Genomic DNA, 22,593 nt, shown 5'->3' on the forward strand with positions numbered 1-22,593 from the left:
ACCTAGTTAGAAAGCTTGTAATGCATATTGAGGATGAGAATCAAATTGAATTCATTTAAGCCCTCATTTCAAGGCAAGCATAGGTCGGACTCAGAATAGGGTAGACTGATCTAAGGAAGATTTTTCAAGGTTTTGCCTAACCAAATCAACTCAAAATTCTGAAAAAAGAAAAAGATATGATATGACCAAGTCATTTTTGTGTAATTTCCATGAGAAAGCATCTCCAAAATCTAAGCACAAAAATCAATAGAAAAATGGCAAATAGACAGTTTGTCCAAAGATAGAACATCATAAAATTGCACAAAAACAACAAAATCGACCAAATTTCGAGGCATAATTTAGGTACCAAACGGCGTCCATTCAAAGTCTATAACCTATCAAATTGAAGCTCGTTGAACCTAGATCATATTCAAGAATGACTTGAGGCCAAAAAACAATGTTTACTATCTCAAATTGACCTCAACAACAAGTCACATACATGCATACGATATTTTCAAATCAAGGTGAATTAAGAACATTCAAGTTCAAACTCATCATCAATCATCATAAAATTATTGCAAATCATCATGTAACATTCAAAACTTCAAATCTAAGTACAAAACATGATCCTAGGGGTCAAATCCTAACCCCAATCAACTAGTTCAATCTCTCTTCATAGGATTCATGATTTGAGTATTACCTTCTGCGGTTTCATCGAATCAAACGTGATTGGACAACGATCGGAACTTTGAATTGGGTCCCGAACTTTTAGGAATGCTAGACAAATGCCGAGGGCTTGTCGAAGGGGTTGAATCACTAGTTGGACTGCCAGTTCACAAGTTAAATAGAATCAGTTCGGTTTGGATCGATTTTGGATGCTAGTAAAGGATTTAGCTTATTGGAGGACTTTCAGTGGCTATCTGGCCAGGCACCAATCACCAGCACCTCAAGGACTCCTTGATGAAGCTGGTTGAGATGGTCAATGGGCCAAAGAAGGCTGCTAGATCGCCGATCAAGGCCAAAGGAGCCACCGGCAAAGGTTTAAGCATGTACATCGGTCTCCAATTCCAAGAGGAAGCGGCGCCGATCGAAGTGAGTCAGCCAGTCCTCTGGCTGTCGAATGGCGATGACATGGTAGGGAGGAGACCTACGGAGGTGATGGATGGTGGCGCAGTGCTGGTGAGAGCTCTAGTGACTGACAACGGCCACAGCAAAGTGAGAGAGGCAGTGAGGCGATTTGAGCAGGAAAATGGAGAGAGGAGAGAGAATTCCAGAGAGAGATTTGCCTACAGATTTGCAAAATGTGAATAATGAGCCCCATTTAAAGTTTTAGAGGGAAAATCTTTATATAGTCTTGATTAAAGGTCAAATCTCAACTATTGATTTGATCCAACGGTCGAAACTTGATCTAACGGCCTAATTAAGCTCATGAGGGGTTAATCCTAATTATAGTGTATCTCATGATTGATCGGATGGTCTTCATTCACAAAAAAAAGGGAGTTTAAACATTAATTACAATTATGGCCTAATTAGGGGTAATTTTGTAATTTCATAAAATCCAGGGGTATTTTTGTAAATCTGGAAAATCAAGGGATGTGAGGATGAAATATACAAGATGAGGGGTCGATAGGCATTCACTAGCAATCGAGAATCAACCGGCAAGCGGTCGAACCGGCCTCCTCCGTTGGCAATTGGTTGGACCAATCAAACCGGTTCAAGCCAGTTTGACTGATTCTTGGTCGATCTTATCAATCCTTGGGGGCAAAATTTTATGCAATTTCTTCTCTCAATGACCAAATTGAAAAGAAAACTTACCTAATTTGAGGGGAAACGGTCTAATTCTAAAGGGATTAGGCCAAATAAACCACATAAGTGCAATCCATTAATTTTTTATTGACCTAATTGCTTGATTATCATAAAAAATAATGGACCTGCACCATGGGTTCACATAATTGGACATTATAGGCCAAATCGGACAATTTCACAATTTCTCGATCTAAATCGCAAATTAATTGAAATTGAATTTAGTTAATATTGTGAGATACCTATTCGACTAATTGCCCATGCTAAGGATAACCTTTTGTATCCAAATTGATATCAAATTGACATCACGACTCTTATGCTAAAAATGAATCGAGGTTGAATAATAAAATTGAGCCTTGATTCGCAAAATTAAACTCTAGTATCAAATGGGTCAACATGAATTTCCTTAATTGAATCTCATTAGTTTAGTTTTCCTATATCCATGGAAGCTGAATTCCTCAAATTGGTAATTTCTCAACCTAATTTCTTAAAATGAACGTTGGATTTAGACTTATCTCGAGAAAATGAATGGAATGAAAGTGTTTGTTCATAAGTCATGAAGAATTGATTCAGACCCCCTAATTAGGGCTAAAAGTGGCAATTCACATTTCGATAAGACCATTCTTGAAACGAGTAAACGAGTGAAAGAGAAATAGTCCCTAGACCAAATGTCATAAAAAGAATTAGACCTAATTATGACTAAGATGAAAGTAATTTTAATTTTGGCGGATTTCAAACCAAAAATCAAAAAATTTAGAAAATAAGGTTCTTAATTGGTTTTCAAAAACTTTTCGACACTAAAGTCAAATTGAAACTAAACTGAAGTGTTTTGTGGATTTTTGAATTTTTTTATTTTTTGAATTTTTTTTGTCAAAGGTTTCATTAAAAGTCAACCATTTAGTTTATCTTTCCTAAAAGTTAATTTTTGTGACAAATCTTTAAAGTTTTCAAAAATTAACTTGGTGAAAGTGAAATTAAGACCTTTTAACATTTTTTGCAGAGTTGACTTTTGATCAAAGAGTTAACAAAAAAGTCAACTCAAAAGTTAACCATTTAACTTTTTAAGCTTTCAATGGAAATGAATAAGAAATTGTTTTAAAATGACAAAGTAAAAGAAAGAAATGGAAAATAACACTTTTTGGTCAAGAAACAAGCTCTATCGCAATCATAGATCCTAATAGCACATCGATAAAAATCAAGTGTCAACAAACGTAATGTGAAGAAAAAGATTGTGGAAGAATATGTCTGGTTGAGGAATTTGGTTGAATAGGTGATGCATGAGATAGTTACAAAGTGGAGGATCTTGCCAAGGACCATGGGTGGTTGTGGAGGTGGAAGCGAAGAGTGTGAGTGTGGATCTTAGCGAGCGAACTCAAAGCTCTAGCCCCTAGCTGGAAGGGCTCAAGCTTAGCCATAACATGGAGCTCGAGGCCAAACTAGTTCAACTCATTGCCAAGGTTCCTCCTCGCCTGTGACAAGTGAGGCTAGTCTCACCTAGATCATCATGGCCTTGGGCTAGGCCTCCTAGGAGAGGCTAGCCTCGTTCGTGATGGTGATGGCATCCTGCCCTTGTCCGATATGGGTGAGGTGGACGAAGCCGTGACCCTCTCACCCGCGGCCAATGAAGGAGTCCCGGCCCTTGCTTGTGGCTAGTAAGGGCTTGATGACCCTCGCCTTGTGGCTAGTGAGTTGCCGGCAATCCTCACGGGCTATAATAAGAAAATGGCAAAGGAGAGGAGAAGAAAAGAAAGGAAAAAGGAAAGAAATTATAAAATTGAAATATTAATAAAAATTTGTTCATATTAATGCCAATTGTATCACCTAGGATGGCCGACAATGACTTTAGCAATTTTTCGCTAAAATTAATCAAATTAACTCAATTGACAAATTATAAAAAAAAATTATAATTTAATTGGTAAAATTGAAAAGTTTAAAATTAAATTGATAAAAGTGTGATAAGTTGAGAAATTTTCGAACAATTGCCTTCTAAACGCGATAGATCGGTTGAAGCTGAGATGGGTCGGGCACAGATGGTTGAACAGAGAGATGCGTACAGCTTTTCTCCAAAACTAAACAACGGTCGAAGAGAGAGACGGTTGGGCGGGCGTGTGAATTTTCCCAAAAGCCGTTGTGGTCAGAAATCAATTTACTTTTGTTTAATTTTAATTCATCTGCAGCGTATCGAGCCGTGAATGGATCTGATCAAGTAAATGCATGCCTCGTGTTAGCCAATGACGTGGCGCTTTGAGGTCACCAAATATTTTTCGAGAGAGAGAAGGTCAGATTTCTTTTGCCCTTACGTAGATATGCATAAACTGAGAGGGTATTTCGGTCGATGCAATAACTATAGAGCAATCAGTCCTACTATAAGTTTTTTTTTTTTTTAATAATCCGGGAACCGCCGTACAGTCGGCAGTCGGCAACGTAAACCCAAGACGACCCGTGGGGATTCACTTTCCATGAATCATAGTTTAGTCGCGCGACGAACGCAGGGATTTGAACTTACTCCCTTTCAATATAGAGATCGAGCGCAAATCACGCGATCACCAATGAGGTGGGTAGTCCTACTAAAAGTTCCTATTTCCTTAATATAAGAAACTGAAAGAAAACCAAAACGGAATCAAAACGATGTTCATGTCTCGTTTTCTTCGCACAAAGAAAGTTGACAAATACAATGCCCCTCTCCCTTCCTCTCTCTCTCTCTCTCTCTCCTCTTAGTGCGAAAGTGGTGTCGCACAACTAACTAAGAGAAAAACAGCTCATTCTCACCTCATTTCCACCTCTCCTCTCGCCAAACATTTGCCCACTACAATCGCTCCCCCATTGACCATCCTTCTCCGACCCTCTTCTGTGGCTCGCCACCTGACCGCCTACTGCCGCCCGCCCATGGCCACCGACCTCGAGTGGCCTTTCGGCGAGCTGCACGGCCTTGACGCCGACGATATCCGCGAGACGGCATACGAGATATTCTTCATGTCATGCCGATCATCGCCCAGCTTCGGGGCCGGGCGCTCTGAAGTTCCATCCCTCGATGTGGTATGAGCCCGAGCCTGGATCCACATCGTCCCAGGCCAATGGGGTGGGGATGGCCCCGAGCAGCCGGGTCAAGAGAGCCCTCGGGTTGAAGATGCTGAATCGGACGCCCTCGAAAAAGATGGCCTTGGGCGCTGGGAGCCCGCCGAGGCCCCAGTCGGCGGCGGCGGCTAGGCCGAAGCGGCCGCTCACATCAGCTGAGCTGATGAGGCAACAAATGAGGGTGACGGAGCATAGTGATAACAGGCTCAGGAAAACGCTCACGAGAACCCATGTAGGCCATGTACGTAAGTCTCAAATTGCTTCATAATTCATCTCCCTCGTGTGGTATTCATGAAATTATGCAAAGCAATTTGTTTTCAATTGTCTTTCTTTTGTGAATTAGGAGATAGTAAATTGAATGTGAGAACAAGCATTTGCATGTTGAATTAGACTTGATCTTATGATACAACAGATGAAAATTGTAATAGTAGTTTTTCATTTTTGAGTGACATATACTTTAATCAGTAGATACAAATCTTTCAAACTAAAATCTTGTATATGTCTTGGCTCATTCCTGCCACGTTCAATCTCCGTAGATTGGTAAGCGGGCAGAGACGATAATCCTTCCGCTCGAGCTTCTTCGCCACCTAAAACCATCTGAATACAACGACTCGAAGGATTATCATGCCTGGCAAACGAGACAGCTCAAGATCCTAGAAGCAGGGTTGCTTCTTCACCCGTCAATCCCGCTGGAGAAATCGAACGCGTTCGCAGTCCGCCTTGGAGAAATTATCCAAGCCGGCAAGACGAAGATCATAGCCATCGGGAAAACTCAGACACCATGCGAAGCCTCAGCAATTCTGTGGTGTCATTATCATGGCGAAGCACAAACGGACTCCTACTGACGTTTGCCACTGGGCTGATGGATTCCCTCTGAACATTCACCTGTATGTGACTCTGCTGAAGTCGATTTTTGACATCAGGGATGAGACTTTAGTCCTCGACGAGGTTGACGAGCTTCTTGAGCTCATGAAGAAGACATGGTCGATACTTGGAATCAATCCGCCAATACACAATCTGTGCCTAACATGGGTGTTTTTCCAACAATACATCAGCACGATGCAGTTGGAACCGGAGCTTCTTTTCGCTTCACATATCTTGTTGGCCGAAGTAGCGAATGATGCCAAAAAGCAGGACCAAGATCCTCTATTCATTAAGGTTCTACTGTTAGCTCTGACCTCGATACGAGGGTGGTTGGAGAAGAGATTGGGTAACTATCATTACTACTTCGAGGATGGGAGGATGAACCTGATGGAGGATTTGCTGCCGTTGGCAGTGAGGGTGGCAAACATCTTAGGAGATGATGTAATGCTTTCCAGAGTAACAGAACAAGCGCAAGGTAATGCAGTGACCAGCCCTACCGTAGATCACGTGGATGGTTACATACGATCATCTCTGAAGAATGCATTCTCGAAGGTGCGTAAGTGATTCATTTCTCCCTTCATTTTGTGTTACCACGAGGGAGAAATTAAATTTTTTTCCTTGTTATCGCTTGCATTAGATGGCTGAAACAGGATGTCAAGAACGCGGAATGGACACAAGACAAGATGAAAGTGAACGACTCATTCGATTGGCGAAAGAGACTGAAGATTTGGCTTTAAAAGAAAGAGGAACCTTCAGTCCTATTCTTAGAAAGTTCCATCCCGTTGCAACTGCAGTCGCCGCCGTCACATTGCACAGCTGTTATGGACTAATTCTGAAACAACATTTGACTTCTGCTTTGGTACTCGACAGTGAAATCAGGAAAGTACTGGAGAGTGCAGGGAAGCTAGAAAAAGTTTTGGCACAAATGGTGGTCGAGGACACCATAGAATGCGAAGATGGAGGCAAAATGATCGTGAGGGAAATGATTCCATATGAGGTTGAGTCGACCATGTCAAGGCTTCAAAAACAATGGATAGACGTGAGGCTCCAGAAAGGCAAAGATTGTCTGCAGAGAGCAACAGAATCAGAAGTGAGTTCATTTGATAGTATATTCTCCTGAATAAAATTTACAACTGATTATAACAATTACTCATAACAAAAAGTTAATGAGAAGTGTGGCCCGTGACAGACATGGAATCCGAAATCGAAGGCAAAGCCATACGTGGAATCAGCTGAAGACTTGATCAAGTTTGCTAAAGAAACCATGGACGACTTCTTTGCCATTCGAATGGAAACTACTGAGGACTTGGTGAATGATCTGGTGAACAGTTTAGGGATTCTCTTTCAGGATTATGCTGCATTTGTTGCATCCTGTGGTAAGTGTCAACTGTCATATAGCTTGTCCTCGCTTATCACTCTGTACCTATTGCATTCTAATTGTTCATCCAAGTCGATGGTTGGCTTGACGTATGTTCATGCTTTAGTTTTACAATTTACACAAGGACTGCTAGATTCTTCTGGTTTTAATTAGCACAACTTGATTTCATCGTTTCTTGAAAATTTCCAATGCAGGATCAAAGCAAAATTACATACCTGCTCTCCCTCCTTTGATGAGATGTCATCGAGATTCCAAGTTTGCCAAATTTTGTAGAAAGGTGACACCATGTAAGGTTGGCATAGAAGACCCGCGAGGATGCCGGATGAGCGAAGCTGACCACCCTCATCCGTCAATGAGCGGGGGGACGCGACGCCTTTACATCCGCCTCAACACTTTGCACTATCTCCTTGCACATCTCCAATCCTTGGATGAGATGTCACTCTCTGGTGTTGGTTCCCTTGATCACAAATATTTCGGCAACAAGAAGCACCATAAGGACTGCGCTTCCTACTTTCAGAACACCTGTTCGGCCATACGTGAAGCCTGCCAACATGTTTCAGAAGTTGCTGCCCATCGCTTGATCTTCGTCGACTCTAACCATGTCTTCTACAATAGCCTCTACGTTGGTGAAGTTGCTAGTGCACGTATAAGGCCTACTTTGCGGACATTGAAGCAGAATTTGACTCTGCTTTGTGCAATTCTCATCGATCAAGCACACCCGCTAGCGATAAAAGAAGTCATGAAGGCCTCTTTCGATGCCTACCTTATCGTTTTGGTTGCGGGAGGGGACTCCAGGATTTTCTCCAGGTCGGATCACCGAATGATCAAGGAGGACTTTGAGTGCTTGAAGCGAGCATTTTGTGTATCTGGGGAAGGATTGATGAGCGAGGACGCAGTGGAGAAGGAGGCTGAGAGGGTGGAAACGGTGATCGCTTTGATGAGTCAACCAACGGACAAGCTAATCCAAGACATTAGTGCTATGATCCGTAAAATTGAAGAGAACGGAGCCGAGGATAGGAGGAACAATCAATCTGTGCCTCCGACAACAGAACGATGGAATACATCAGATCCAAACACGATACTACATGTCTTGTGCCACAGGAACGATCAAGTAGCAAATCGGTTCTTGAAAAGGAAATTCCAAATAGAAAGATATTACCGATCTTATGCTAGTGATTGCGGAACAGTCAATTAGTGGTGCATCATCATTTGGGATATCTGAGAGAAAATCATGTCTTGTTGTTGGTGATTGCACTGGGAGGACTTTTCCCATTGAGGTGTTGAAATGCATGTGAGTTGTGTTAAAAAGTCCTATGTCGGAGAATTGGAGGGGGATCTTATTGCTTACATTGACGGGCTTGAATTTTGGCTCCTTCTTAATGATCTCCCAACCGAATGCGTCGAGCTTCTTCTGCGTCAACCCAACAAATGGTATGACTGGTCAGTCTACAACTGTTATGCTGTTTGGTGAATATCTTATGGAAGGAATCTCGCGACCAACTCGGTCCCAATGGCAACCTTCACTGTGCGGTCTGGCAAAAGAATTCAGGGGATGAAGGTGGGCATTGTTTGTTGTGGTCTTCACACGCAACAAAGTGGAGATTCAATTCAAGGCATCTTGATGCGGTGAAGAGTCTAACATCTTGAAGATGTGCAGCTTCTGCTGAATCAACCCTACACAAGGATGTGATTGTCTTTGCAGCTGAGCTTGGTATTTTAGTCTCCATCATATGCAATTTTCGTTTGTTGGTTTATCCTATAGTCGAGTGAAGATGGGTCAATCATTTTTCGTTAATTGACATATACAACGATTGAATAATTTTACAATGAGTTGCCAGAGTTTTGACCATCAGATAGTAAAAATCAATTGAGAACCAGGAGTGGTCATTCGAATGTCACTTTTGAACTCGATGGCATGCAAACCAGCAAAGAAAAAGCCGTCCGCGAATAGACTGCATAGAGATTTTATCTTCATATTCTTCCAAGAAGTATAAATATAGTCATGATCATCACCTGTGTATGTGAAGCCGCGCATTGTGGCGATGACGCCAAGAGCCATTCAAGTGCTGGATATTTTACACGTAGAGCTTAGGCTGTAAGCATTGTTTCAGAGTCATCTTTAGCCACGGCATTTTACCTATCACAGAGTTATGTCACCCGCGCTTCCTGGTTATGTACCTTCTCCAGCCCTTTCAATTCTTCCTTGAGCACCACCATTGAATCCGAGACCTCGGCACGATACACATAGAGTTTTGCCACGAACAGGAAGAACACAAAATTCAGGACGTTGAGCACCCCGAAGAATGCATAGTAATAGTCCAGGTGCGACGCATTCAGGTTGTTTAGTATCCACCCATGGTGGCCGTGCCTCTTGGTGATGCGCGCGACTGTGGATAGGAGGAAGCTACTGAGGAAGTTCCCGACCCCCGAAGTGGCCATTGCATAAGACGTGCCCAAGCTCTTCATGCTCTCTGGCGCTTGGTCGTAGAAGAACTCGATCTTCGCTACTTCCAGGAAGGCATCGGCCGTTCCCATGAGCACGAATTGAGGAAGCAGAATGAAGATCGTCAGTGGGATATGTCCCCCAGATTCAACCAAATTGTGCTCCCTAGCCACTCGGAGCCTCCATCTCTCGGTGAAGGACGCCACCATCATGATCACGATGTGGAGGATGAGGCCGATCCCCATCCGGTGGAGAAGACTAATGCCTCTCACGTTCTTGGTCCATCTTTTCATGATCTTGACGAAGAAGCGGTCATATAACAAGACAGAGACGAGCAGCGAGATAGTCACAAATCCAGAGAGACTCGCCGGGGGGATCTTGAAGCTGCCGATGCTTCTATCTAAGGTAGTTCCTTGCTTGACGAAGAGGGTATTGATTTGAGCCACCATGCAGCTCGGGACGAATGTTGCGATCAGGATCGGGATCATCCGCAGCATTTGTTTCGTCTCCTCAACTTGGGTGACCGAGCATAGCTTCCACGGAGAAGTCGTACCGGTTTGGACGCATGCTTTGTTCAAGAATCTGCATGGAGAGTGGTTCACACAGTTTATCAAAAGATTAACCCGGCAGCTGATGTATCAATATTTCAGATTGGAACACAGACGAAGTGGAAGTTGATGCAAATTATTACCTCAAGGTTGGTGTCGAGTCGATCCTGAATTTCCCTTCTTGGCATACTCTTGCGGGTCAAGCTCATGAAGCTCCTTCGGATCACTCGGGACCCGCACCCTCCACTTCCTCACGGCGGCCACGATGACTCGGGCCATCCTCGTGAACGGGCTGCCTGCAGGCACCCGGTGCCGGTAATAAGGGGTCCCTGCGAGGAAGATCGCGATCGAGACTGCGAGCCCGAGGGTGGGGATCCCGTACCCGAGAGCCCAGCCTACATTGTCCTGAATATACACGAGAACGGTGTTGGCAAAGAGGGTCCCGAAGAAGATGCTAAACATCCACCAGTTGAAGAAGGAGAGCTTGTGGGCCTTCTCCTTCGGGTCGAAGTCGTCAAACTGGTCCGCGCCGATCGTTGAGATGTTGGGCTTGGTCCCACCGGTCCCGACCGCCAGCGTGTACAGCGCACCGTAGAAGACGGCGAGCTGCAACGTGGAGGCCTTCTGGCAATTGTTGACATTTGCTTCCGAGCAGTGAGGCGGCTTGAGGTGGGGAAGCGAGACGGCCAGGGTCAACATGGACATGCCCTGCGTGAAGTAAGCTAGACGTGCTTAATCATCTCGTCCACTACAAAAAAATGAGTATCTTTTGCACTGGGAGCAATTGAATTGCTTCTCAATTAAGTGAACACATTGCTCACCACTAGATTCTACCCTTCTCACGTGAGAAAGAGGAGATAAGTGATTCAAATACCCACATTTTTAGAAAATTGAGGTGGGGATGATTTAGATTTAGATTTGGATTTACTCTCACGCTTTACACAAAAGCAAAGCAAAAGTTTGAAAGTGAGAGTTAGAATGGGAATAGCGTAAAACCGACTTAAAAAACAAAAAATGAACACATTGCTTGTTTCATGTACATAGAATTTATGTTAAATAAATAACATGGTGAAAAAAAAAAAAAAAGTAAACACATTGCTTGTTTCCTATTATGAGCAATGTTCTTATATTTAAGATTGAATTTACATTTAATAAATAACATGGTGAATTTTTATTGGATGTTTAAATTTAATCTATAGCCTTTAGTATCTGTAGCCAGTGCATATTTTGTTGTATTAGTCAGTTACTATAATTCAGTTTTAAACTTCCCAATTTTGTAAATCGTCCGTGATTCTTTACATCCTAAAATAGACAAAACAGCATTCTAACACGTATTCTCTGGGAAGTATGCGATGGAATAATTGACTAGATGACTGAACCAGGTTGGCTCTACTAGGATAAGCATGGACGACCGAGGAACATGCTGACAACCTCAGATTTGAGAGGGTTCAGACCTTCAAAACGGCGGTCCGATTTGTCTTCTTTATTCATTACTTATTATTAATTTATTTAGCACTACACAATTTTTCAGAAGCAATTTGAGCCCTTCACGGAAAATTATTCTCTTTTTTTTTTTTTTTTTTTTTCAGCCGTGGACTTTTCAGATCACGTGGATTAATTGTTGGAGATACTGAGATGAACAAAAAGAACAAAAACAAATTGGGGAAGAATACATAATATTGTTTATTGTAAGCAGAAAATTGATAAATTCAAAAAAGTGATAATAAAAAATAATAATTGGAAGTGAGGTATAACTAATCAAATTTCTTTTAAGGTGATTAGCATTTCTTACTATTTGTTGGGTTTATCAAAAAATCGAGATGGCAAATAATAATGAAGTATCCAATGATGTCTGAAATGTTTCTAGCGATGTTCATGTGGTTGCTTTGACCACTAAGGTTTGAACCTCGTGGCCTAGCGTTGTGACAACAAATGCTGCAAGTCTTCGAGCTGAAGCCATTTATAGTGGTACGGATATAAGTTGCTAGATTGATATACAAGTCAAATGGCATATTGTAATATCTGGATTTCGCTGGACCTTGAATATGTAGCGGTCTGTGATGGATCAACGAGTTTGTCGTTGGACTATGTTGATGGCACCACTTGCGGCCATTTCATCACTGCCATCACTTGACCCAGATGTCACGTTTTGTGATGATCTTACGATGTACCCTTATAGTCACGGCTTTGCCACATCGAGACGATCCAATCATCGCATAACTTATTGTCTCATTGAAAATTTTCTTACGTAACACCACCCGCGACAACAAGGTTCATCCCAAATGACACGTCGCCAAGCTGTCTCTCATGCGGATTTCCGCCGTCTCTTATGCGTGCGTGCACAAGGCAAGGGGGACCGAAAATTTTCAGTCAATGCTCATGCAGGAACGAAGCATCCCCGGCCACGCCTTCCTCCTTGTTTAGCCGGTCAACCAAGAGGGAATTGTTGACCATACAGCCACGTCTCCTCTCTCTCTCCCTAGGTGGCCAGCGGATGAAGACTCTCACATGCAAGGGGACACGTTCTTGCATGCAGGGGCTGGACGTGGGAGCTGTCTTCATTTCCTGCTGCCATCGAATGCATGGTGTTGACTCGTGGAGTCAACAGCAAAGAGGAGACGCTGCCTTCTTCTCCATTCGGTGAAGGCCAAAGTTCTCTGCATTTTACAATTTTCCTGCCCAACGATGGCAGCAAATCTTCAGCCAAAACTCTTCCATAACTTGGCTTGTCCCTTCTTGCTCATCATCACGGACGTTGCACGCTATCTCCATCACTATCTCACCGTGCCGTAGCTAGCCACCAGCCATGTCCCTGCTCTGCCGTTGCGCCACCCAGCTCACCTCAACTACACCCGCAGCCCGTAGCTCACGGTTTACCTCGCCGTCGACGCCGCCGGACTTGAAGCAAGTCGATATCTACTAACCTATACAACGTGAACTCCATCATCGCTTGGTGAAATGCGTCCCATAAACTAACGTTATTTTAGAGTACTCATGCCAAATTGTGAACTCGGAGGTCGTTGAATTGATTATGAGCTACGTGAGGAAGGATTTCACATCTGTTATGGTTGAGTTCAAATTAGGGACCTATGTACGTATTGATTCTTGGTGTTTTCAAAGCTCTAAGATTTTATATGCAAACTATTTTGAAAATTTTAAAGGTGTACCGAATGTGTGACAACAAACCTTTCATGAAATCTAGAGTTCAAATACCAAGATGGATCAAGATTAAATTGTATCTTCCACCCCTATCATTTTCCGAAAAGTTACAGGCATAGACTTAAAATATTTTCACGTTTCAAAACTTGAGATGTAATTTTCATCAAAACCATAAACATTTCTTGAAATATTGAAATCAGCACATCGATGAGTCGATTATACAACGATGGAGTTCATGTTGTATAGGTTAGAAGATATCGATTTGCCTCAAGTCAAGCGGCGTTGGCGAGGTAAACCGTGAGCTACGGGCTACAGGCGTAGTTGGGCGAGCTGGGCGGCGCAACGGCAGAGCGGGTACACGGCTGGTGGCTAGCTATGGCACAGTGAGCCAGCGATGAAGATAACGTGCGGCGTCAATAACGATGAACAAGAAGGGACAAGCCGAGCTATAAAAGGTTTGGCTGAAGATTCGCTGCCGTCGTTGATGGGCAGGGAAATTGTAAAATGCAGAGAACTTTGCCCTTCACCGAACGGAGAAGAAGGCAGCGTCCCCTCTATGCTTGTTGACTCCATGAGTCAACAGACATGCATTCGATGGCAGCAGGAAATGAAGACAGCTCCCACGTCCAGTCCTGCATGCGAGAACGTGTCCCCTTGCATGTGAGAGTCTTCATCCGCTGGCCACCTAGGGAGAGAGAGAGGAGACGTGGCTGCATGGTCAACAATTCCCTCATGCTTCGTTCCCGCATGAGCATGGACTGAAAATTTTCGGTCCCCTTGCCTTGTGCACGCACGCATAACAGACGGCGGAAATCCGCATGAGAGATAGCTTGGCGACGTGTCATTTGGGATGAACCTCGGTCTCGCAGGTGGTATTACATAAGAAATTTTTCAATGAGACGATAAGTTATGCAATGATCGGATCGTCTTGACATGGCAAAGACGTGATTATGAGGGTACGTCGTAAGATCATCGCAAAATGTGACGTTTGGGTCTGGTGATGGTAGTGATGAAATGGCAGCTGCAAGTGGTGCCATCAACATAGTCCAACGACAAACTCGTCGATCCGTCACGGATCACTACATATTCAAGGTCTGGCGAAATCTGGATATCACACATATGGTCCAATTTATGGAAGAATGGTTCAATAGGCTTTGCCTAGTTTGATGGTATTACCTTCGGTGAAACCAAAGAATTCACCGATGTGGGCTTTAAGTATTGGCAACAAGAAGAAGATGAGAGAATGACTATTGTGGTGATGTCTAAGGTATTCTTTGTGTCAAACAATGCCGATTGGTGATTAGACATTGGTGCCACAAATCATATTTATGTGAATAAACATGTTCTTGTCTTACAAGAAGACTAAGGGAAAAGAGAAGCTCTATGTGGCTAATTCTACATCAGCAAATATTGCCGGCTGAGGAAAGGTGAATTTGACGTTCACCTCTAACGAAGAAATCACATTGCTAAATATGATGTGTGTATTGGAGATCCTTATAAATTTCATTTCTAGCCCCATACTTATCAAGAAGATTTTCAAATTTGTGTTTGAATCTAACAATTTTGCACTTTTCAAGGGGTGAATGTATGTGGGAAAATGGTATTTGTTCAACGACCTATTCAAAGCGAATGTAATTGTCATTCATGTAAACTCGAAATTCTTGTACCCAAAGGCTAGTAATAAAGAGAAGTCTTCAGTTTATACTATTGTCTCTCCTAATATATGTCATGGTAGCTTAGGACACGTAAACTATGCTATAATAAAAAAAGATAACAAACTTGGGACAAATTCCAATGTTTGAGCTGGATGCCCATTACAAGTGTGAGACTTGTGTTGAGGCTCAGTTTGCTAAGAAATCTTTCGAATCTATTGAAAGAAGTGAACCTCTGCAATTAATCAATAACGAGTTATGTGATTTAAAGTTTGTAGAAAGTAGAGGTCGAAACAAGTACTTCATTACTTTTGTAGATGATTGTACTTGATTTTGTTATTTTATCTATTGACTAGGAAAGATGAGTCTATAAGCATAGTCAAGTATAAAAACGAGGATGAGAACCAACTTGATAGACGAATCAAATTGTTTAGGTTTAATAAGGAGGATAATATAGTTCTTCCAGCTTAAATGAGTTGTGTGGTAATTTGGGGATAATTCTCTAAACAACTACACCGTACACTCCATAGTAAAATAGAATTATTGAACGAAAGAATAGAATTCTAAAAGAGATGGCTAACGCCATGCTCTTGAGTTTGGGTTTACCTTAAAACTTGTGGGGGGTGGGAGGTAATTTTAACTACAAACTCTATTCATAATAAAGTACCCCACAAGAAAATATGTAAGACTCTATATGAGTTCTGGAATGGAAGGTTGTCAACGAATAATTTTTTGAAAGTATGGGGTGCATAGCAAAAGTAGCGATTTTTCCTCCGAAACAAACTCGGTAGGGACCTAAAACGATCGATTGCATATTTATTGACAATGCTCAAAATAATAGCACATACAAATTTTTGTTCACAAATCTGAAAATGAGGAAATTCATGCAAATATTATCCTAGAATCAAGGCATACTTAATTCTTTGAGAATATATATCCTATGAAAAGAAATTAAGGTGGACCTTCTTAGAAGAGATTTAGAGAATTAGAATCTAAGAATGATAAAGTTGAGACCAATGAAGCCAATCTTCAAAGGAGCAAGAGGTCATGGATTGATTAATCTTTTAGATCTGATTTTCTAACGTACATGTTAGAATGCGAGCCTAAAATGTTTTAAGAGGCAATATCAACTCCAAATGCACCTTACTAGAAAGAAGCTATTGATAATTAGATTGATTCTATCATAAGTAATCACACTTGGGAATCGGTTGATCTTCCATCAAGAAATAAACCAATTGAATGTAAATGGATTTTCAAAAGGAAGTATAAAGCTAATGGTTCTATAGATAAGTATAAAGCTTGGCTTGTAACTGAAGAGTTTAGAGAAAGAGAATGTCTAGACTACTTTGATACTTATTTATTTATAACAAGAATAACATCAATTAGGATGTTGATTGCTTGCAGGTCTATCATGTGGATGCAAAAACTACATTCTTATATGGTGATCTTGACAAGGAGATTTACATGGAACAACCTAAAGGATTTAAGGTCAAAAGACAAGAACATAAAGTGTTTCAACTTGTCAAATCATTGTGTAGTCTTAAACAAACTCCTAAACAATCGCATGAGAAGTTTGACCGTGTGATGATCTAAAATGGCTAAATAATTAACGGGCATGACAAATGTGTGCACATTAAATCCACGTCAATTTGATATATACTTATTTGTCTATACGTCAATGATTTGCTGATTTTTAGAGATAATGCTGAAGTTATCAAAATCAGTAAGAGTGTTCTCAAGAAGAACTTTGAGATGAAAGACTTAGGTATTGCAGATGTTATACTCAGCATCAACATTCTAAGGAATTTAATGGTTTAGATTTAACACAATCTTATTACATTGAAAAGGTAATTAAGAGATTTAAAGATTTGCATTAAACACGAAGATAATCCTTTTCCTAACTTTGAGAAAGACAACTGGAAACATTATCAAGCAGCTGGAGTACTCTCGAGTAATCGGTAGCATTATATATATCATGAACTACACTAGATTGGATATTGTGCACTTAGTAAGAAAAGTGAGTCTGTATACAGGTAATCCTGGTCATGAGCATTAGAATGTGCTTCTAAGAGTGTTGGATTATTTGTCTGTATACAAGTAATCCTGGTCATGAGCATTAGAATGTGCTTCTAAGAGTGTTGGGTTATTTGTCTGTTTACAAGTAATCCTGGTCATGAGCATTAGAATGTGCTTCTAAGAGTGTTGGGTTATTTACAAAGAACCAAACACTATGTCTTGCAATATGACAAATATCCTGCTATTTTGGAAGGCTATTGTAATGCCAACTAGATTTTGGATTCCTATGAATTGGAATCAACTAACGGATATATTTTATGTTAAAAGGTGTCGCGGTATTGTGGAAATCCACAAAACAAACTCTAATAATGCGCTCCACAAGGAAATCGGAGTTTGTTGCATTGGACAAAGCTATTAATTTTTAAAGGATGTTTCGTTGTAGCCAAAACCTATGCCTCCAATATGCATTTACTGTGACAATCATGCAACAATTGCAAGGGCACAAAATGTGACATATAATGATAAGTCTAAACACATTTGTTGTAGATATAATACTATAGGACTGTTGCTTTCAAACAAAATAATTTTTTTGAACTTTGTGAAGTTAAAGGAAAATATTGCAGATCTGCTAAGAAAAGATTTGTCAAGAGAGTAAGTAAACTAGGCATCAAGGGGAATGAGGTTAAAAGCCTTAACCCAATAAAGAGGTTTCAAGGTGGAAGCCTAACCTAGCAATTGAAGATTCTATGGACTAGGTTCAACATAACAACATAAATTTTGGAAACTCTAGTGAGTGCACTGTCTCCCACTCCTATTATGCAACAATGCTTCCTACAGAGTTTTAAGGGCACGCTTTTGCATTTAATGATTCTTATAGCTTGGATTTCAATATCTTAGTAAGGTATGTTAGGACACCTTTAATAGAAATGCACCTATATGCATGGAGTTAACCGATTCTATAAAAAAAATTTAGAGGCTAGATTTTTTAAAGCAAGTATGAATTTTGAGAGATTCAGGGCTGAAAGAATGAACGCAACCAAGAACTAATCTTGATTCGGAAATATTCTATATGAGATCTATTGTCTGGGCTTATGCTAACAACTAGCTGTTCAAGGCCTAGTCCACTAACTAATTAAATATGTCCATTGTGCTTTCACTAACTAAGGTTTAAAACAAAAGCTACCTATCTTGATGCAGTGTATTTTCATAGGCACATTTAGAATTTCTTGAGTCAAAATATTTTGTTGATTCATTAACGTGGGAGATTGTTGTAATTATGGTGGGTTAATGGATCAATGAAAGCGAGCAAAACAAGATATGTTGTCTCCATTCATCTATCTCATTAATTCATGTATCTCTATTTAATTAATGTATCTCCTACATTCTTGCTTTCATTTAATTCATGGTTCATGTATTGCTTTTGTACATGAATTCTAAAACTCTATGAATATACTTGAAATTCTTCATTCCAAGAAGAAGCGAAAACACCTACATCTCCTCTCTTCAAGTTTCTCTAAGTGTGCCGCTTTCAAAAAGTGTTCAACAAAATCCTATTGACACAAATAGGTTCAAGGTGTTCTATATTGGGAGGTATAATTTGTAAAGTTACATAACACCATTGATAGGAATCAAGTGCCTTAAGAAGATTAGGTTATCCATACCTAACCTTCAATTATTGTGTCTTTATGTTATATTTTCCCGAATTTATCAATTTTGTGGTTACAACAAACAATGTTAGGTATTAATTCCCCCAAAATGTTTCTTCTTCTTTTCAACAACTTCAACATTGAAAATTCATGTGTGGCATGAAATTAGAAAATTCTTGGTCGGCAGATAAAAACAAGATTGTCCTCGAGTTCCATATGAAGTATGAGGAATTGGATCTTATGTACAACCCAAACTACTACAATTAGAGTATATAGTTAATGGGAATCAAGGTAAATTTTAATTTGTATGACAAGTTGTTGACTAGCATGGAATCTATAAATAGCACTCCTAAGTCTCTTGATAAATTAAATTAATCTTGTTTTATTGGCACGTCTCGACAATAAATTTGATATAGTTTTCCAAAAAGGACAAACCGTGAAGTATATTCTAGATTTTTTATTTTTTTTTACACTATATCATTTATGTGCTTCCTCTAAACTTCTAAGATCGATTTTTACTACTAGTATATCTTGAAAAAAAAAAAAAAAAAAAAAAAAAAAAAAGCCAAGCTTCACTTGACCAACTCATATTCAAGTAATAGATTCGTCAAACTTGGTTCAAGCCCATAGTTCTTGAGTTTACCAAGGCCATATTTGGTAATTGGTCAAACAGTGCCAGATTATATTATGTTGTTCCTCGAAAAATAAAAATAAAAGAATACACATTTATTAGGTAACTCTTTTGTTTCTGAAAATAGATTTGGAATAGAATAAAATTGTAAAAAAAAAAAAACTTTATTTTTGAGAACAACTTCAGAATCAAGCTAGCATTGGCCTACTAGACGACATTTCTATAATAGGAATAGAAATTTTATATAGTTAACAAATACCTTTAAATACTCAAAAACTCGTCTAAGGAATAGAATATGAAAAAGGCATTTCCAAGCAAAAATTGTTTCAGAGAATAAAATGATTACCAAAGGCACACTAAGTGATTCAAGTACTAACTACATATGCATGACATATGAACATTATGTATAGCTATAATATAGTTTTCGCATGATCATATTGCATTTTCAGAATTTGAATTCAAGCTTCAGCTGATCTCGAATTAGAGGAATCAAGCTCCAATTGTGCATCCGGCTGGGCACAATCGAGCTGATTCAAGCTTGATGTTAATTAAATTTCGTCTTGTCGACTCCAATTATATCCTTTGCTTTTTCAAGGACGAATTTAAGGCCGGCTTAGCATGATTTTCACATGTTCAATTCGATGACGACTCTCTACATAGGAACACTAAAAGGAAAGTTATCGCCGAGTTTGACAATGACTATAAAAGTTTCCCCCACACGCTTCGACGCAATGCGGACAGCACATACCATGAGATAGATGGCGGATGCGATGACGAAAGTCCAGTATCGGCCGAGATGGGCGTCCGCCAAGTATGCGCCGAGGACGGGCATGATCCAGACCATGCCGACCCAGTTGGTGACGTTGTTGGCCGACTTGACCGTGCCTTGGTGGAGCTTCTTGGTCATGTAGAGCACGAGGTTGGACGAGATTCCATGGTACGCCATTCGCTCGAAGACTTCGTACACTGCTTCCAATTCAGTCAACAAGTCAAAGCAAAGACTAACGAAGCAATTCTAGCCAAAAAAGAAAAAGACTAACGAAGCAAAATAATATACATACATATATATATATATATATATATATATATATATATATATATATATATATACAAAAAAACAAGCCAAATTGCATGACTGCTCAAGGATAATATACAAAGGGTTTTAGATTTTTCGCTTAAAAAAAGTTTATTTAGACAGATTCGAAAGATAGCAATACTAAAAAATGATTATCAGAGAAATACGACATGAGCTCATGTGATCCGGTGGATTTCGTTGAAGTCGACTTACTTTGTAAGTTTAAGTGTAATAAATGACCATAAAATCATGGAGAATGAAAGGGAGCGGGCTTGCGTGATTTAATGGACAAAATGACAAAAAGGACTGTCTCTATGAAGATGCATTATGAGAGGAATCTTGGAAGAAATGGGGTCAAATAGATGCCTCGAATCTCTTCTTTATGATTTGGAGTTAGTGTTTTTTTTTTTTTTTTTTTTTTCGGAAAGGGTTGGGGGGGGCGGAGTTAACGCCAGCTAGCCTTTTCGTTGTCTACGATTAAGACTAAGGATGAAAATTAGGGACAGAAAAGATATGACAAATGGGCAAATTTGAGGTATTTGTGGTTGATTATTCTATTGTGAGAAGGTATTATTGGCTCTCTTCAGTATCTTCTGCATATATCTCGAGTGGTTATGATCTCTCTAGGGTAGAATTTTCTCACGAGGAAGTCAAAAGTTTTAGGTTCGAGTTTTGTACTTACTGTAGATAAAAATGTGGATCCAAAGCAAACGGAAGCTTCTCATCTTTCTTGACTTTCAAGACAGTGGGATGATGATACCCTAGCCAATTTATGGTGGTATCATTCTGATTACCATTATCAATAATTGTACAAAGTAGCATATTCTAGACTTTGTAGATGCCAAAGTACTTTCAGTAGGTTGAAAAATTGAATTGGAAATTAAATATGAAGATATGCTAGCTAATTAACTATTTATGGGGCAGAAATTGTTTACTTTTCTGGAGAATAATAATGGCCACCGGTACCCTATCTGAAAATTGGAAAGTGTCTTTATTGTGTATCTTAATCGACATCAATCATATTTTCATGGTTCCACATTGGGGCACGGGAAAAATGCGAATGGTCCACATTCGGTATGTATGTTTCAATTGCGATTGAATTTGTCCGTCATATTAGAGATCATACGTTTTCCATCTTTTTTGCGCGAACTTTCATATATATGCACAGTTCTCTTCCACGAAACTAAGTTTAAATTTGAAATATTGATGACCAAGATGAAGTATTCTACGACATGCCAGGGAGAGCACACCAGCAAAGGATGGACAGACAGAGAGAGAAACAAACAAGCACGAGGCACAACCGCCAAAGCAACAAGATGAAGAAAGAAAGTATTACTTCAGCCGCTTATGTCTGTATTTCGCAATTCAACGATGATAATGGGAGGTTGTCGGTTAGATTTAACTTTCCAGCTGCGCTCAAAACCCAACAGGAGGCATTGGAAGAGCATGATGATGCATTGCAAGGGTCACCACTTAATCATCAAGAAAGTCCAGGAAAGAAAATCAAAAGGGAAAAAGAAGCTCCAAAGTATGTGGAAGAGCATGATGATGCATCCCAACCAATCGACAACCCCCCAAAAAAATCACGTCAGTAGGCGCAAGAAAACAAGAACTCTCTTCAACCCTTGAACACAGACTTCCTATTGTTCCCATTTAATATGCAAAGAGAGAGAGAGAGAGAGAGAGAGAGAGAGAGTACCAACGACGAAAGAGCAGGCGGTCCATCCGCCGCGCTTCAACCGACGGACAGGATTCCCTCGGAGATCAACAGTCCCATCTTGGGTGTAATCATCAACTCCTTCTTCCACCAGTGACATTTTCTATATGTATAACATACGAGTTTGTCTCTGGTTGTTGCACAGTACAAGCTCTTCTGTACTAAAACCTATCTTCTGCGAAGAACTTAGCAATCCCAAAGCCACCCCTTTATAGCCCTCCGCAGATTTGAGTCTCTCTCTCGCTCGCTCGCTCCAGTTGATTTGACTTCCCCATCTCTTACCTCGCACGGCTTGCAATTATCAAAGGTATCCCGATCGGGAAATGACACAAACACCCTCCCCATGTCAATAAGGAAAATCTTTCGAGCAGTCTTTTTATGCTTTCCAAAGGTAATTTAGAATTGGGCATAACCTGTCATTGCCATGCCGGATGAGCAATGCATTTGTAGTATTATTTACAAATAAGATTTGTCAAAGGGCGCATCTTACATAAGCCGAAATGATCAACATGAGTATTCATGAGGATTTGTATGTCAAATCTTATTTATAAATAATATCACAAGTGCATTGCTCATTCGGCATGGCATTGATAGGTTATGCTCAATT

General features: G+C 40.4%; 2 protein-coding genes across 2 annotated transcripts; one reads left to right on the plus strand and one right to left on the minus strand.

Annotated features, from left to right (window-relative positions):
• Window positions 1–4,668: 4,668 nt before the first annotated feature.
• Window positions 4,669–8,371, plus strand: LOC120287240 (protein unc-13 homolog). Its single transcript, XM_039299967.1, is given in 8 exon segments — window positions 4,669–4,787; window positions 4,789–5,098; window positions 5,394–5,628; window positions 5,631–5,690; window positions 5,693–6,273; window positions 6,359–6,811; window positions 6,911–7,097; window positions 7,294–8,371. Coding segments are annotated over 8 exon segments (2,946 nt in total). The 3' UTR covers window positions 8,295–8,371.
• An 876-nt stretch (window positions 8,372–9,247) lies between these two features.
• Window positions 9,248–22,108, minus strand: LOC104417198 (protein NRT1/ PTR FAMILY 5.2). Its single transcript, XM_018861955.2, is given in 5 exon segments — window positions 9,248–10,124; window positions 10,234–10,267; window positions 10,270–10,798; window positions 19,943–20,160; window positions 21,969–22,108. Coding segments are annotated over 5 exon segments (1,776 nt in total). The 5' UTR covers window positions 22,087–22,108.
• Between the last annotated feature and the right edge of the window lie 485 nt (window positions 22,109–22,593).

The sequence above is a fragment of the Eucalyptus grandis genome, chromosome 8 (genome assembly GCF_016545825.1).
Source record: "Eucalyptus grandis isolate ANBG69807.140 chromosome 8, ASM1654582v1, whole genome shotgun sequence".
Classification (NCBI taxonomy): Eukaryota; Viridiplantae; Streptophyta; class Magnoliopsida; order Myrtales; family Myrtaceae; genus Eucalyptus; species Eucalyptus grandis.